The sequence below is a fragment of the Embiotoca jacksoni genome, unplaced genomic scaffold, assembly GCF_022577435.1.
Source record: "Embiotoca jacksoni isolate LCO1_2020_lvr unplaced genomic scaffold, fEmbJac1.0.p SCAF_17, whole genome shotgun sequence".
Lineage (NCBI taxonomy): Eukaryota > Metazoa > Chordata > Actinopteri > Embiotocidae > Embiotoca > Embiotoca jacksoni.
The window spans coordinates 6879788-6898767 of NW_027185307.1; the positions used below are offsets into that span (position 1 = coordinate 6879788).

Genomic DNA, 18980 nt, shown 5'->3' on the forward strand with positions numbered 1-18980 from the left:
TATATCATATTATATTGGCAAACTTTTCATGAATTTAGGACATATGTACAGATGCAAATACACAAAGTGTGGTAAAATAAACACCTTTTCTTTCCACTTGTCTTAAAGATGTTATGAAAGCCAAATAGCCATAAAAATGCACAAAATTGACCAGTGAATAACTGCAGCAATGGATGCAGAGTCAAACTCTTACTTCTGGGTTATCAATTGAATAATATTGTTCATGAAGAGACCAAATTTACCTGCAAAGTAACAAACAAGACAAAGTGCTATAAACCAAGTGTGAGAATTGATGTGTGAGTCTGTGTCCATGTGCGTTTGGGGAGGCTCAACAGAAAAAGAGAGATCAAGCCTTGCCCTGAGTCAAGTTGACATGTATTACCTCATGTGTCACCCAAAGACCAACAGTGAATGCTTGAACCCTGCCTCGAGTCAGCTCTAATTAATCCACGTCTGAGAGCCACCCGTGTGCACACAAATAGGCACTGGAGACATGGTGTTCAAGCCCTAAAACTAGATCAGCACAATTATAAAACATCGAGGTGGAGAACATGTGCAATATGACGCATTCAAGGTCTGTCATGATCCAGGCACTATTCAAGGTGTTCATGATGCATAAAAAAACAAAACTAAGTGTAAGCTTTAAAAGATACAAACACTTTTTAGTTGGAAGGGCTGACAGGTAAAAAAAACAAAAAACCTTTATAAACTAGATAATCATCACTATACTTGCTGAGGTATCTTATTTTCTGGTATAAATGGCACTCCCACAGACAGGTGTCTTCCTTTAACGCTCCATTAACCTGTCTTCCCAAACAGAAACTCACAAAACCAAGATGAGACAGGAGAGAAACTGATGTGTACTGAGGAAGGGAGCACTGAGAGGGATCCAGAGACAGACAGGGATTTAGAGAGAGCAGCTGGGATGGTAACAGATGTTTTGTGCTGGGGAAGCACCTGGGGAGAGTTACAGCGAGGCTCTGGGCCTGTCTTCTATTGTGGACCGCTAAGAGAATAAAAAAAAAGGCCCTGGCAACTTGGAGCGAAGCCAGAGCTCCACAATACACCCCTCCTGGCTACAGCATAGCACAATGCAGCACTGAAGCAGGCCCATGAGGTTGTGCGTTCATGACTGTGGGGTCAGAGGTCAATGAGGAAAAAAGAGAGAGGCTGAAAGAGAGAAGTGGGGTCAAGATCAACAGCTGAGACTTTTGAATCCTCATAGAAATCATTTTACAGCTCCATACCTGCTATATGCACTGTTGTGTTAGGCATTATTTTCACCTCACATGGTTTTAAATGCATCATTAACTTTTGAAAAACATGAAAGTGCAATAGAGTACTATTAGAAATGATGATATACAGTCAAACAAGTCACACTACAAAAATAAAAGAAGACACTGTAAAGTGTGTAAAGATATTTAATTAAGGTCTTTTAAATGAGATTAAACTCTAAAGTTTGACTGGAAAGCTGATTTTAACTCTGCACCAAACTATGATTGTTGACTCATCAAAACTAGATGTGATACAAGTAAAATGAATTGTTTTATTCAGCACTGAATTAACATTGAATTTCTTTCTTACATTGTGTTGATCACAACTAAAATGCACCTATCAGTTACACCACTGAGTCATTTTAAATTAGTTACTTTCAGTGTGGAAAATTTCGTATCAGATAACAAAGTAGTGCAAACAGGGACAGAGTAATAGAAGAGAAATAAAACCAGGGAAATAATAGCATTTGTTGACAGTACAGAATTCGTGATGCCCTCTTTTTCGAGATGCACAATCCACCTTGACCTCATCCTGACCGCAAGGCACCATGGGATATAAATACACATGGAGGAGGTCATAGGTTACAGCAGGGCATAGCAATAGTGTTGGATTTCCACTCGCGAGTAGCTGCCCGACATGATGTCCACGTTTTGAATCATCAGTTTAGAGCAATGTTTGGTTTTGTTTTGACAGACAAATCCTTTTACATGATGTCACTACAAGCTGAACGCTGAGCATCACGGACCAAACTCAAAACCAAGTAGTCATCAGCATGGGTCCTTTGACATACCTTTGCCCACAGCAACATACTTTAACATACTCCAGTCAACTGCAATTAGACAGCTTCATAGCTACTGCCCCAAAGTCTAAAGAGTAGAATCACCTTAAGATAACTAAGAAGCCACATCAAGAGCTTTAACAGCAGACACCTGGAGGATCAAATTGCTTAGAATTTTTGGAGTAGATTAGGCAGTGGCTTTATAGCCTGCTAAATAATGCTGGTAAACACAAGAAATGGAGACCGATCCAATGACAGCAGAACTTCATAGATACAATTTTCTAGAGTAGTAATAACTATAAAATGTTTTTAGAAAGAGTCAGCTCAGTTACAGACTAATAGCCATAAAGTTTTAACATGCAGCCTGAAAGGAAGTAAAAAAGAGCCAGACTGTTACCTAAAATTTGCATGTAATTAGAAAATATAAAGAAAAAATTAAACATGCCATATGCCATCTTTTATGACCAATTAACACTTGAAAGACACAGAAAGTTACTTTTGCCATTAGTAATTCAGGCTAGCAGACTCGATAAACACGATCTGTCATAAACCAACATGCTTTTTCTAAATGAGATGCAGTGCAGGCACCACGGTGCAGAGAACTAGTCCTCCAGCGCTGATACATTTTTCTGCCCAGTGAGACACTGAATAGGCAGGGGTATGCATATGTGCGTGCTGCATTGAGACAGGTAATGTCCACCAGGCATGAATAGACAGTCTCATGGCTTTGGCACAGTAGGGAGGCCTCAAGGTGGGGAGGGTGCAGAGGGAGGAGGAGGTGGCGAGCAGGGGGAGAGTATGCAGGGAGGGGAGGAGATGAGGAAATAAGGAAAGCCTGACGGGGCAATGAAAGGCTCCCATTCATCTGTGCCAGATCCCCGTGCGGCGGTGGTCGCCTCCAACCTGAGGCAGGTAGGGCATGAATAGACGTTTATGAAAAATGCAGGTCAGGTTGTGAAAACAAACCCCAGAGTTGGAATAAAGCAAATATATAATTAAATCTAGAACTGGAAATAAAAAAAACCTCACCTACCACACTCGTTAAAAGGGAAGTCAAAACCTAAAGAAAGTGACGTTTTTGCCATGTATTTCTTACATTTCTAGATTTTTTTTTTTTATATACATTCTCATACATAATTATATTGTAATCAAATCATATCACCTAAAATCTTCTGACTAATTTAAAAAAAAGAGGAGGTCCAACATAAGGCCAGGGTGTTTCCTTCTCCTCCACTGTACTGGATATCCCAGCATGCATTGGGACCCGTGGATCTCGGAGGAGAGCAGTGACAGAGAACAGACAGGAGACCTGTTCCAAAAACTACACAGAGAAGACCCTGTTAGCTGACTTATGGCTCCTATTTTCAGCCCTTCCACGGGCCAACCTCTGACTAGACACCCTGTTTGATAGAAATGCTGGCTTCAGTGCTCCACTCATAAATCTAATCAAAACTGACAGGGGATGCGAGGAAGAAAATCGCCTCATAAACTTTAGACCTAAGAAAAAAAATTGTGCCTGGATCCGTAATCAGAAACATATTAATATTTTTTCGATAAAGTTCAAATTATTTTTTTTGTGTTAGTTTAATACTGATAGAGGCTAAAATGTTATGATTAAGCTATTTTATTAGTGCCTACTCATTTTTAATACAAATTTATTTTCTTTATATGGTGACCATATCTTTTCAAAATGCAGGTGTCTAAGAATACCAACACTTTTTTACTGAATATAATTTTTATGTCTTTCATTTAATAGTCTGACTGATGATGATGATGATGATGATGATACCGGTCTCTTTACCTAACTCTACATCATATGTCCATAGCAACACAGCGATGTCCTCATCCAAACAGCCTGAGTGGAGCACAAGGTCAGATTGGAGCAATGATGCACAGCAAAGAAGGGAAACCCTTCTGCACACTCACACAATGCTCTGCAATACACACGGCACCCTGCGTCCCCGTGGTGATGACAAGGCATGCCCAAAGAAATATGGCTTTAAGACAAAAGTAGAAGCATCAATCATTAAAACATGGTATCAGAGTAATGACTCACCATTCCCGCAGCACTTGAACAAACCAGCAGTCTCTCACAAGCAAACACAGCTCCCATATATGTTCTCAGTGAACTTTACCTCATACCAGACAACACCATGAGCGTCATGACAGCTCAGTCATTATCTGACTCTATTTACATCTGCCTGCCAGCATCAACCTCTGGATGAACTGGGTCTCAAAGCAGAATGAACATCACACTTAATGAGAGAATGGGAGAGATGCTCAAAATCCCAGAAGGTTGCCCTCAAAAATGAATATTTCGAAGTTGAAATATGCAGATTTGTATTGTTTTTATTCATTTTGTCTCCGTTATCCGGTATTAAGAAACAGTTTGGGGCAAACCTTATGTCTAATATGCATCTTTTTGTTTGATCTGCCAGGCATTGGGAATGTAGAACAGCATATGTGCCTAAATCAACACTGCATTATAATAGCTGGAGACACCAACAGCAAAATGAGAAACTCAAGAAATGCTTTACCAACACTGAGTTCACACATTCAAACTCCCAACTACTGGACTTCCCCGGCAGCCCTGGAGCTGCTGTTTGTTTAATGATAAAATCTTCTTAGACTTCTTAGATTGTTTTCTGATCAAACAGGAAGAGACGGGCTGGAAGACATTACATTTTTTTTTCTTTTTGTGTGTGTTCGGAGGTATTAACAGCTCCAAACAGTACAGTGTATTGTAGGTTTCAGTAACAAGCACAAGTTTAGCAATGTTCTAAAAAGCGCTATTTACAAGTGTCATGCCATTTCTGATAATTGGCAAATCACAACAACAACAACAACATAGGCTCTGTGAAAAGCAGTAAAGACTCACTTGTTTGTTTACCACAGTTCTGCGGAAGAGTTCATGGCTCCAGTTCTATCTTTAAATGAGAGTATGCTGATGATGGCTCATGGCTGAAACTCATCAGTTTTTCTGCTCACAATAAATAGTTAAATACTGATCTGTGAGTATTCTGCTCTTGTTGGACTCTCATTACAACGTGTTGTGGTTCAAGATTTGTGAGTTGTGCGTGGCATTTTTCTATATACATTATCCAGGTTTATCCTTGTCAAACAAAATCTCTCAGACCAAGGTTGCTAACCCTCTTATGAGTTACAGTAAATAGACGCAAAGGAAATCAGATGTTTTAGAATCGTTGTCGGACCCTCAAACCTTGCAAATGATCTATTATAAAATCACCAATCTGTATTTTCTAGTGACAGACTTACATGAACGGATCAAAACGTTTATTTTGACAAATAACTGAAACTCAATCTATTGTATCGCCATCTTTTTGGTCTGCTGGGACTCAGGTGATAAATATTTGTCACACATGAATATTTCACAGTTGGTCAAACACAGCCAAAGTAAGCTTCCCATTCAATATAGAGCTGTGCCATTCAACATGCAGCCACAGAATTCTTACATTCATTGTTTGAATCAATAATACGCTCCAAAGCTGCTTTCCAGATTTGATTTGTTCTGTGTGTGTTAAAGCTAAGTATTGTTAACATTTTTAAAAGGCTGACCACTGCCTATAATCTGAGCTTCTCACGCTCCAAAAACAAACTGACAAAGTTACTCGTGTGGTCACAAACAAAGAGAGGCTGAAAACCTCTGCTGGAGGACTCTGTAATCAAACTACAGTAGAGCCCCAGCAGGCAAGATAAAAGGCCTCAGATGTTTTAGATGTATGATATCTCTGTGAAGTTCCTCAAAATCATAAGAATTGGAGACCTCGACATGTGCCCTGGTTTCTATCAACTCCACATTCCTCTTTGGCAGAATCAAAGGCTGTGTCAGTGGGACTTAAACTGAAACCCCTGGATTCGAGAGAGAGAGAGAAGGAGGTTTGGACACAGTAAATACTGTTTAAAATTAATACATAATAAATAAATTATTTCGAGTGAACTGATGCCAAAGGGACACCAGCAGAAGAAAAATTGGACTACAAGCAAGTTTTTAGTCCTAGATGGTCGATGCTACATCATTTCTGATTGATATGCCAAGATACAAATTAGCAGTGACACCAACAAGCACCTCAGTAACAACGGACACGTTCACACAATCCACCGCAGTGAAACATTTACCTGGAAAACTTCCTCGTCCAGAATCCTGGTGCCGAACACGGTGATGCCGTTGGTGTTGATGGAGGCGTGGTCGCTCCTGAGCAGAGGCTTGGTGATCTTCTTCTTACAGTCGACGATGATGGTGACCGTCTTCTTCTCCACGCTGATGGCCACGCGGTGCCACCTGGTCGAGGACACAAAGAGAAGAGATTAGCAATGAAGGAAGGCAAAGTCGAGCAGAATAAATGGTCGAAACTCCAGCAACACCTGCAGTATGTAGACAACGCAGGGGCAGATTTGTAAGACCAACACGTTCCGACTTGACCTTCATCAAACAAATTACAACACACACTTAAATAGGGTTGGTGTATATGATTGGTTATTCATAATTTTTTACCTTTTGGATTTCTTTCATTTGTTTCATACCCCCTCTATTGAACTGTAGTAATGTGTTTTATCTCGACCCCGATGATGGCCATAAGACGGAACGTGCGGGTCTTACAACAAAGCTGCTCCACATACTGCAAGTGTTGCTGAAGTTTTGACCACTTGTAGTTTCTTTTTCCTCCTCTGTGCACCTTGGGAGGATGTGAAGTTGTGCTAGAAACACTTATCTTGCTTCCTAAGTGAAGCAGAATAAAAGTCTCTTACTGACCTTGATGCATTGCTAGTGCACATTGAATAATCACTGAAATCAGAGCATCATATGATATAGACAACAAGCAAAAATGAGGTCAATTAATACGATGTGCAGCAAGTGTTGGGTCAATAACTTGAAAATTTGACTGTAGACATCTTTGTGTGGTTTGATTACATTCTAAGAAAACATTATCAGGACTTTAATCGGATTATAATCGACTTGAAATACCTCACAACGCGCCTCAAGGAGAGAGAAACTGAGAAAGTTCTGATGCAAGTCATTACAAAAGCAAATGCCCCGAGAAAACATGAGCAACCGAGTTATGTATGACATATTTTGATCGACAACTGCCATACATGCAAAGGGTTAACCGGGGTCACACGTGAGCCTGACACTTCCCTTGCCTTTGCACCATTTGCCACTGCACTTAAGGGCTATTGCATACCAGGCAGCAGTGGACCACATTCTTGCCCCCACACTTTGGCCCTGTTTAACACAGGATTACACTCATTAAACTCCAAACTTAATCCTCCTTCTGGGTTACTCGGCATGACAGACATGGTGAACATTGTGGAAAGTGTGTGTCAAGATCCGGGAAGGCCGGCCTTGCCAGAGCAGGAGACACACAGTCAAAACATTGTTCCGAGGTGGAAGATGAGACCTGGCAACGCTGAAGCTAAAGATGGCAATAAAAGAAAAGTTTATCACAGATATTTCTGATATCATATGAACTGATCTGAATGGTAAATTGTGGTAGAAGCAAGAGGACAAATGCGTGGAAACGTCTCTGATCACACGGACACATTCCAGGGCAAGCAATGGAGCTTAGAGAAAAATAAACGTGCAACTCTCTCCGGGCTTAGCGCTACAGCACAAAGGATTACTTGTCACCTTATATGGCAAACACGCAAATGTTGACTTCAGTGGGTTTCAACAATTTCTCAAAGGTTTGAAGCAGGCACAATGATCAGCAGAGCAACAAAACGGTCTTTTCAGACGCATGTTTTCAGAGCTTAACTGATGGTGTGACAGTTCACTCGAAATCTTCTAAATCACCTTATGTTCCCCAAAAAAGAAAAAGAAAAGGTAATGCTCTTTTTCACCTCATCAATATCATCATTATGCCTCTCTTTTCAAGCTGAGCGTGCGCTTCTTAATACAGCCGCGGGGGATTTCAGACTGTAAGCAGGCAGAGCTTTAGTCAGCGGAGATTTAGACCTGGAAGGCATCCAGACCGAGAAGTGTTACAAATCCTCCACAGAGAACATTGTTCCTCAGACAGCAGTCTACAAAAACTACACACTGGACAGAACAGCCGACAAGACCAACACAAAGTCGGCTGGGAGCGTCTGCCTCCTTGCTGAAAAGATTTTTTTAAAGGATTTCCCAAGCATCCTTCCATCATGATAACAGAGCACACACTGGATCGCATCTTAAGTTCATCTGGGTCATAACACATTGTGTCCGTGCTCTGACTTCCTTTCAAAGTTCAAAAAACAAACATGTTCGGCAAATAAAAGTAAAACTTTAATAAGACTGGAGGAAAGCACCAAACATAATATCAAATAATGCGTTTTCCCAGCAGCCTGTCTGTTTATTTATCCCCCTCTCACCCCTGCACACGAGCTCACAGCAGCTCCACCAAAGCTCTGAGTGAAAATGCTGGGATTTCTGAACCTGGGAGCAGATAATCAGGTTTATGCTAAAAGGTTAGGAACACTGTTTCTGGTTGGGTGAGATAATCCAAAAGGGGGTAAAAAAAAGAAGTAAGTTTAGGACTGCCTCTATCCCCTCCTTTTCCTCCCTCCCACCCTCCCTCTCTAAAATAACAGAGGCAGTGAGTTCATGGATGAGGTCAGGTTGCCCATGGCAGCCCTGCTGTGCCCCAATAATCCAGTGTCTCCCCGTCTCTGACCTGTCTCTGTGCCCACAGACCCCTGAGGAGACGGATAATCCGGTGATGAGCACCTGTGGTGCAACAAGGCAAAAATCTGGGTTGTTTTCTTGCTTTTATCGAAAAGAACGAGTCAGTGGAAATCAGGAAATGTTTAGCTACTTTTAGGATAATCACAATGCCATAGAAATCCTTGTAACTCTAATACGTGTTTTCATTATGGGAAATTTAATCAAAGTAAAGGACAATCCATTTCCATAGATAATCCATGTATGGATCGGTCACAAGACAAAATATACGAAATGCTGATGAGCATCAAATGATCAAAGCCTTGATGTACTTCTTTGACACCATCTTACTCCCCTCCCTCTGTTTTACATCCATCCCCCTCCTGAATCAGCTTGAACTTGGAGTCGGAGGGCACGCGGGTGTGTTTTGAGTGTGTGATTACGTGGAGTTCAGATTTGACATACTTTCCATCAGCGAGGTTGAGAGTCCGAAACAGCGGGTAGTCCTCGGGGGCGGGCTTGCCGGTCTGGTCCTCGTACAGGAAGACGGGCGAGCGTCCCACCTCCACGCCCAGCTGCTGGACTCCCTGCTCGTTGTAGACGGACAGCAAGAAGGACTGGAGGCCAGATTTGGGGCGCACTGTGGCCAGGATGGAGAAGTCCTCAGGGAAAACACCACCTGCACGGTCGGAGGAGGATGGGTGGGAAAGATAGGTGAACGGATTGGAGTTGATGTGACTGCGGACACTTCCAACATCAATATTTAAATATTATACCATCTATTACATCATATTTAGGCATATTTGAACGTAATAAGGCCTCAGCATCAATTTACTCTTCTAAAGTAACAACCAATTACTTTTCTCAGCTTGTAAATACTTGTTTTATCACACTGAATCACTAATACTAACCTTGGTAGGTGTAATATATATAATTTCAAGCTGTATAGAAAGGGTGCCAACATTTAGCTTTTCCATGTAGAGCTAGATATTTATCCAAAAGTTTTTCGGGAGACTGAAAAACAAATCTTTTGCTCAGCTTTGCCTTATTTTCCATTATTTAACGACACCAATCAAAGCAGTCATTGGTAGTTCAGATCTCTGACAGTCAAGAGGAGAATCCACCCTCCAGAGAACCTGTTTTACACATGACAGCTGATGGTTGGAGGTTCTCTTACCAGGGAATAGCTGCGTGGTGGGGGCGCTGATCTGGATCTGCTCGGCAACTCTGTACGCCGAGTCAGGCTTCGAGGCTCTTCGGTTTGCGCAAAATCCTGATGTTTTTGTCACTCCTTCGGGGTAATTTTGAAATGCTAATACTTTTAGGACATCCACTGGTTCTGCTGTTCAAAGAGGAAATAAAAAAGTTGTTAGGTCGTTGCAATGTTTTCTGCAGGAAATATGTGGTTCAAGGTGAAATTGGTTCGTCACCATTATCACCACACTGATGACTGATTACATGGATTACTTTCCAACATGGTCCCAAGATGTTGAAAAAACAATCACATGTGTAATATAATAATAACAATGATAATAATATGGTAGCTTTTCAAAATTTCAAACATGTCTTGGCCCTTTTCCTATTAAACAAACACAAGGCAGTTATGATTCATAATATAATAATAATTAAATAATTAAATATCATAAGGATTAATAAGCAGTGTTGAAGTGTGTTATTTTGGGCAAGAGTGGAGATTCATTGGCTACAGGATGTGTCTAAATGGTTAAGTTCGGAAATGCTGCCTTGCCCAGCCTCTACAGGCTCATCTGACAAGAAATGTGGATGTCACCACCAAAAACCGAAGACCTTACTGAACAATGTGCTATCAGAGTTAGACTTCTACAACACCAGGGTAGGTTTACCCTTATAAGGCTCTTCAATCTGAAGCAATTTACATAATGTAGCTTGTGTGAGAGCCAAATGAGGCCCATGGGAAAGAATTATGATTATGCCTCCTAATCACAACACCCTCTCAGTACAAAACAGTGGCTTCTGCAGCAGTATATTGACTCCCTGTAATATGGGCCATTATGTTTTAGTATCTAAGTCCATGCACAGCACACATGCAATATATTCATGACATAGCCTATGTGACCAGTGCTATTCTATTGTTTACAGGCCACATTTTGGAGTCCAATAGACATAATAGTAGGTGGGCACTATGAGTAAAGTACAAAGGGTTCAAATCCATACATTAAAATAAAAACAGGGGCTTACTTCACAGAGCATAGCAATACCTGCTGGCAATACAATGACAGTCTGTTAGATGAAATAACACGAAAAAAAAGCATGCCAAGGGGCCTGAAAGCATCAGAAAGATTTTCTGATGGCTCCAAAGCCACTGTTTAGGTTGGCATGTCAAGGTCAAATAACTCTCTGACTTCTTGATACAAAGGGATTTTAAATAAATGTCTCATGTCTAATCTTAAAACTCTCAACACTCCAGATATGGCAAGGAAAAGAAAATTAGGAGCCTGTTTTGTTCTGCTGGGAAAAGCAGTTGGTTTGGGGACGAATGTGTGTACTAACATGAATCTATTCCTACTGAATATAAAAGGAGCATCGCTCATACAGATGGTTTGTAGAGGATCAACTCATTATCAGTGCAGATTAGATTTGAGGTAGACTAAAAAAATATCTATAGTAGTGACTTTGTGAACCTCAAAGATTTCATTTTTATGAAAGGCAAACACAAAAGCCTTGAATGTGTATCCTACGATTTCCGTGTCACTTTATTCCTCTTATGCAACACCTATAATGGACCAGATGTCCTCAACAGTGTATGCAAAGAGAGCTGCTTCAATCCATAGTAGAAAACTCCAGTCCAAAAAAGCAGACAAATCTACACAGTTCTTCACAACAATCTTCCACATCTTTTCTCTGAAAAGCAACCCTATCCCTGTAAAGAAAATCTGTATCAGATGGTCAAACTCAGAATGAAGAAACGAGCATCTTCAGTGTTATTCCGCCACAATCCAGCTCACTAGAGGACACAAAGCAAGATAAGCAAATGATTTAAAAACATCCACAAAAACCAAGAGCAAAATCAGCTGCTACGCCGTAGGAATGCCATCACTACGGACAACGTGGCCATTTTTGTAGCTTGTGAGGATGAACCGGCTACTTATTTTGGAGAGTGAACTGAGGAACTCATTGTGAGTTCCTGCAGAGCTGCTTTCAGTCCAAACTCAGGGACTCATACGTTCCAGATGTGGCAAATTTGGCCAGGCTACGACCCTCGCACAGAGGTGCAGAGAAAATGTCAATACCGGCCAACCCATTACGGCCAAATGAGTGTGCACAGGTTTTTAAAGGGGAGCATCTGATGGAGCTGGTGTGTGTTTGCCCCCTGGGGCTGAGCAAACAGGCCACATGGCTAGCAGCAGAACTCAGGTGGCATGGAAGAATGGACCTTTCCTCAGTCTGGACAGTTGATCCAATAACTGAGCCTCTGCTGGATCATTCTTTATGCAGATGATTATGCACACTGCAGAGGCATGCAAGAAGGGGAGGAGCTATGACACATTGGCATTAGACACAGATGGACTGATTTGATATAATCTCTGTCATGTTCACAGGTGTATATCATGTTCCAAGAGATAAAATAACACCAGTCTTAGAAGTGAGGCCAGAAAGGTCTGCCTAGGCTCATCCTTAATCACCTCCTGTGTCAGACCGACTGATACCTTAAATCCCGCTCCCCTTTGTTATTTTCAGCCCTTAAGTCTTTAACAGGAAGGTCAAATTGGCTGGTAAACGGAGGAGGACCTTTTCACCTGCAGCTCCCTGAGACTCTAATAACATCTTCAGTCAGAGTGTCTCTCTCTCCCTCCATATACCCCCCTCCCCTTCTCCTCCTCTCTCTCCCACTCTCCCTCTCCTTCTTTCAACTTCCACCACGCTGCCGGCTAAAACAGGACGGCTTTATGCTGGTGTCATACCAAGGAAACTGCACTGAGACACCCAGTTTTTCAAAGCATTCCCCCCCCCCCACGACTTGGCTTTTCCTCTCATTAACTCTTTGGCTTCCATGTGACAATCAGAGCATGGTATCACAGTATTTTAAGCCTTTTTCTGATTCCAAACAGGTCATTTAATCACTGTAGAAGTCTGTTGATCATCCTCATTCTAAAATTTGAGTTTGGATTTGCAGGTAAAGCAAACTTCTGACAATAATGAATGCCTCTAAATTATTCTGCAAACGTGTGACAGCTTCAGCAAACAAAGGTCCGGCAAGGAGCTGATGTTCCCGCTTGAGCATATTAGGGGAGAGGACTCTGAAAATGCTAGCTTTGTCTGCTGGAATGCACATCTGAGCCCGTACCCTGGGGGCTGAGAAAACGTGTCTGTACAGTGCTAGATGGAGAGGGCATCCTGCAGGAACAGCTTCGGCTGCCATAAAGCGCTCAGAAGGAAACTGACAGGGTCTCGGAAACACTGAACCCTGGAGCAGAATACTTAAAGAGGCTGGAGTTGGTGAGATAGGGAAGGTGAGGTTTTAAGTCTGAAGTACAATTCCAGTCCATTATTGTCTAAACTGGCAATTATTTGAGGCAATCAATGAAAGCAAAAGGAGCAGCATGGAGTTGATAGATTAATAAACTATCAACCAAAAATGAATTGATTTGTGCAACATAAATCAAAACTGCTTTAACTCAAACTCTTTGTTTTACTTAACAAATGATTTGGGTGAAAGATTAGACATCCGAAAACCCCTCGGCTTAGGAACCTTTTCCAAACCCTCTACATAAGCTACATCCTATTTAAAAATACCATTATGGAGATCATGTGTATCTAACATGTCCACCTGTATCTGTACACAACAATATATCCTTACGAACTCGTCAACAGGCCGAGGTGTGAAGCCTCCTGAACCTTGTGATATGTTGCCATTTTGGCTGCGGGCTCGGCCCACCTGCAAGTCCTGCCTCTTTGAAGGGCTCCAAAATCATAGGGAAGTGCAACAAGCACCATCATCAAATAATTGCTCAGTACTTAAGTGGGGGATGCATTCCCACCGCTCACACAACACGGCCTTGTCCCGCAGCCGACCAAACATCTAAGTGCAAAGTTGGAAGTGCAAAGTTTGGGCAGGGTGAGGAGGGTGAGAAGGGTGAGGAGGGGGGAGAGAGGCACAAGCCAGCTTTTTGGGCTTTGGTGTGGACCAGGGCAGTGTGGAGATAGGGTGAACCTGCCTGACCACTTTTAGCCCCCTCCCCTCCCACCTTCTTCTGCCCAGACACACAGGGTGCTGTTGGCTCTGCATTGACAGGTCTGATGAGACCTTAATCAAAGTGTGCTTTCCTACCACATATTTATAGTTACACTAATGCTGTGCACCAATACAGTAATATAATGTCTGCCCAAAATTGCTGGGTGCCTCACAAACTGCGATTAATCATCAATCCTGCTTCTATCCTCATGAAGGTCAAGAGAAAACTACCACTATCCCACTCTACAATCCAATATGGTTTCTACCTGACCAGAAATATAAGATTACATGTAAAAATGATTGTTATTTTAAGTAAAGTCCGGAGTCTGACAAACGTCCAGTGGCATCTGGTTGAGGAAATCCACCCTGCTAACCGTGTTCATCATCCACCTAGCGGACCACGGTTCAAACAAAGAGGTCGCTTTCAGCCTAAAGGTGAATCTTAAAGGAGAAGGAGCTCTGCTGTGTTTCCTGATCTTTAGAAGAGCCCATACCAGCGGCTTAGGATGAATTTAATTAGGCGACGTGTTTCATCTTCGGGGGAGACGCCTTCCATTCATGCGTAAAAGTCGCCCGCGGTAAAATGATTGTTAATGATTATGGAGTTGTGGTCAAGCAAATATATGCACTTTAAACGATTATCAATGAGTGCATGCACTTTCTAAATAGTCTTTAGAGGATTGTTTAACATTGCACTTTACTACAGTGCTGAGCTTGGTACCGTTCTGCTTCTACCTGTAAGCGTTTTGCTTTGAGGCTTCCACAAATTCAATCACACAGATATAAGGTGTAATCTCGCATTAATGTAACTACTTTGGTTGTGGAACAGGGACTAACACATCTCACTGTGATTCAAACATTACGCTGCCGTGTCCAGGTAAGTGTGTAACTCCCCCAATCTCCATCATCAGCTACCGAGTTTTCCCATCCGGTCGGTGCTCCGTCCCCCTCTCGGCCACACAAACTTCATGAGAGACGTTTGGTTCCCTAAAAATCTTACCTGCTCTGACATTAGCAGCCTGTAGAACCAGGGTTAAAGTGATGATTGCGGTTACAGTGGAATCCATTAGCCACCTTTTCGTTTTCCACCTTGTGGACCACCTTTGCATCTCCATGATCGGGGCGCCCACAAGTGAATAAAACTTCTGGGCGACTTCAGGTAATTTTTAAATGACGTCCCGTCCACAATCCCAAATGATGAACTGTCCTACAAAAAAGCCATATGTGAGGAGTTTCAGCCTCTTCTCTCAGCCACAACGCGGCCCCGATCCTCCTTCCCAGCGCCCAGCCTTCACAGTGAAGGTAGTCGGGCTTTAACCAAAACGCACAGAGTGCAGTCGGTACACTTGGTGCGTCCACGGACAGGAGGGCTGGGCAAGCTCCGCAAACCACAGCCACGATTACAGGGGACTGACAGGGGAACCAGCCCCCGATTAGCAAATCACAGGACTGGAAATTCTCCTTCGGGTCCACCCATTTGTAATGCGCCTCTATAAATTTATGCAGAGTGCATCTGAGGAAAGAGAGAAAAATACAAGTCTCACAAAGTTTACCTGGATTGAAAGATCAAATAGCACAAATGTGGACACATTCTGATCTTATAACATCAATATTATTTCAGTACAGTGCAGTATTTATAAACCTCAATTATTATAGACCTGTTATAGCCAGGGCTGGAGGAAGTATTCAGGTCCTTTATACTTTTGTAAAGGTACTAATACCACATTGTGAAAATACTCCAATACAACTTTACCTAAGTACTATCAGCAAAATGTACTTCAAGTATCACGAGTAAATATATACATTATGCAGTAAACTCTTCCTGTCAGTGTTTTACTGTTATATATGATGGCTTTTGATTAATCTGACTGTTGGATTAGCGTGCCGTTTATGGCTGCAGTCGTTTAAGGTCATAGGTACTTATTTCAGCTTCTTTATGTACTGTTGTTACATTTCATCTGCAGCATTGCATCATATTTCATAAGATTATCATATGTTTGTATTGTTTTTTTTATCTGTAAGAACCATAAGTCAACCAGCTCAGATGCGCACTGGACAGAAAGTGTATGAAGTAAGTAGGGTAATCTGAAAAGTAACTTGTAACTAAAGCTGTCAGACAAATAGTAAAGTAAAAAGTACACGATTTGTCTCTGAGATGGAGTGAAGATTTCATATGATCATTTGCTTGAAATTACTGTTGGATAACCAGTAGACTACAGCTCAGTGGTGAAGCTGATACTAAAAATCTGTATAGTTTTTGAGTAGAATCACTAAGAATTGTATATGTCACCATTCAAATTATAGAAAGTACCTGAACAAACAAGTGATGAAAAATAGTGAATCTGGATGCCTCCTTTCAGGGCATAGGGATAAATGAATGTTTGTAAATTATGAACATGATGCAAGATCTTAAACATTATTTGCTAATTTTATCATTCCTTTTCTGACACAATGCTTTGAGATAATTTCTCATTAAAATGCCAACACATACGCCATATTACAGTTTCCTTAACAGTGAATGGGTCATTGTGCTTTTAAAGTATAGCCGCACACGCTAATAGATGTGTGAATGTTCTCGGTGACTGCATGAATATCCTGAAACATGACACAATAAGGCAAGTTACGTACTTTTGGACACCCCTGAGGGGTGATTGTAGAGAGATGAAGGGTTCCAGGGTTCCTCGTCTGAAGGCCTTTTAGAAGCAGGGGGGTCACATCCTTACATCTCTTGGCTCCCTGCGGTGAAGGCATGGATCCTGACCAGCGTCTGTCTGTCAGCCAGCTCATCCTCTCCAGCCTGCCAGACTCAGCCCGTTTCCAGCCAAACAGTATCAGATGCTGCTCCTAGATGCCCAGTGGCAGAAAGCAGAGCTATTTCTCCGGGAAGAATGGATGTCTGGGCAGAGAGGGTTTGGTGCTACATCTTGTCCTAGCATGGTTCATAACGCAGGGGCAGTCATTGTAAAAGTTGGCTCTGGGGGATTTCAAGGGTTCTTGTGGAGGTCCACGTCATCCCCTGTAAAATTCTTAGAGGAATTTTGAATTATTTTTTTTGTTCACAGGACGTGATTCAAATTAAGGAATTAAGAACTACCTGGCGTACATTTGACTTTTCTTGTTGATGTTTTCTTCTATGTGCCAATTCATTAAATGAGTCCCAGATTTAATGTTTTCTTTCGACAGTCAAGGCACGTCAAAGGAGAAGTCAGTCAGAAATCAGTGATGCAACTGAGAGATGCCAGGGTGACAGCAGCAGATGGTAGCCTCGGGGAAAGTGCAGCGTGCTCACGACTGGAAGTTTGCTCGTTTGATTTCCTGTTGGATTGGAAACATTTGGGTGATGAGTGAAACACATTCCCCCACTTCATTCAAGAAATACTGCCACAACATTCACAAACAAATAAACCACAACTCCTCTGTCAGAGGTGCAGTTTGGTAAACAGATAATTAAAGCCAACTAGTGTTAGGAAGTTGACAGGTATTTCATCTGTTGGGTGCTTTATGGCAGACCAATTCTGCTAAGTTAGTTGAAGTAACTGCAGTACTTTTAGTAGCAGTAGAAGCAACAGTTATTTCTGTAGTACTTGTAGCAGTAGTAACAACTTCTGTTTAGTAGCATGCAAAATGATGGGATATAAAAAGGTCTTGTTACTACAATTCAAAGTGACACAGTAGTGAAGCTCATATTTGACACTCATTAAACAAAATTATGTTCATGTTAAGTAAACTTTAACTATTTCAGAACCAATATTTTAAGATATAATAGTCGTTAAATATATGTATAATCAGTGTATAAAACATATAGCGTGTCTTCGATGTTCTCTCATGGTTACAATCAGCTGTGATTATAATCAGCCTTTGTTCAAAACTGCGAGTGTCTCCACTAATGAGATGGGCCTAAAAACAGCACATAACCAAGCCAACAAACTGCTGCCAGAGAAGTGATGAGTTTTCTTTCTGGCACTGCGGTCGACTCATTTACTACTGCAACACTTTCACTTTGTGATTTTGTTCAGTAACTGTTTAACTTTGTTTAAATTTTACAGTAAGACATAAGATGTATATGAAGACTTGGACTGCTCTGGAGTTTTAGTATGGCACAATGTTGGAAGAACGGGGCCTCGTTTTAGTTTTGGTGCACTGCTACAATTTTTAGGGGGGACAACGGGGATGTTTATCCTTCACTAACCCTAACCCACTTTTTGGGGGCCTCAAAGGGTAAAAATTGCACGTTTTTAAGTTACAATAATAACATTATGTAATTCTTATTCTAATTTAGTTTTACATGTACATACAAACTGTTGGCTGTTGCATTTGTCGGGGACATTCAAGTACAGACATTTTTCAGACATTTGCTGCATTCAAAAGAGGTCTTATTCACTGTGTACATGTGAACGGCCCCCTCTTGTGGTATTCACGATGCTGGAACTCCAAATTCTCGAAGAGCCTCAAGTTCACGAGTTGTGACGTGCTTGCTGACGTTTACGGAAATGGCAGAGGCCATGGAAGTTATTTTTCGTTGGATGTTAAGCTAATATATTAATTCTAGTAATGTATAGTTTTTCTTCATAACTTAGCCTACGTCTGAGGAAAATGTCGATATTCCCAAATGCTTCATCTTTTCCCTCTGTGCCTTTGTGCTTCCTGCATCACATTACCCGCCTGTTAGCTTGCTAAACTGTTACCCTGCGTGGCTTCATGTTGCCGTTGCCTTGCAAAGGTGTTTTTACCACTTAACCACTTGAACACCAAGCATGTAGTCGGGTGAGCACAGGGAGAATCATAGATGGCTGAGTTCCATTAAGTGTTTCCAGTCAATCATGACATTGACTTATCATTTACAAACACAGCACCTCCCCTAAGAGGAATGCAGCCATCATTAATACACCTGTGAAGGTCAATTGTGTAAGAACCACTGCTCCTCACTGGCTTATCTTTGATAAGATTCCCATAATTCTTATTTTTGCCTACTGCAACCATGAAATATGCAGAGCAAGACTTTGTACAGTTGAAAAATGAACCTGTTACTGAAAAACTACGGATCAACGTTCTTCGCC

At 41.6% G+C, this 18980-nt stretch overlaps 1 protein-coding gene across 2 annotated transcripts in view; it reads right to left on the reverse strand.

Moving 5' to 3' along the window:
• col11a1a (collagen, type XI, alpha 1a) overlaps window positions 1–15195 on the reverse strand; it is an 83349-nt gene extending 68154 nt beyond the window's left edge. For both annotated transcript variants that reach the window (XM_069151390.1, XM_069151391.1), the window contains exons 1-4: window positions 14924–15195; window positions 9889–10053; window positions 9177–9390; window positions 6191–6353 (exon numbers count right to left, since the gene is read on the reverse strand). In XM_069151390.1, the coding sequence (XP_069007491.1) occupies window positions 6191–6353; window positions 9177–9390; window positions 9889–10053; window positions 14924–15038 (657 nt within the window). In that variant the 5' untranslated portion in view covers window positions 15039–15195. The remainder of the gene's footprint in view (window positions 1–6190; window positions 6354–9176; window positions 9391–9888; window positions 10054–14923) is intronic.
• Window positions 15196–18980: the final 3785 nt, after the last annotated feature.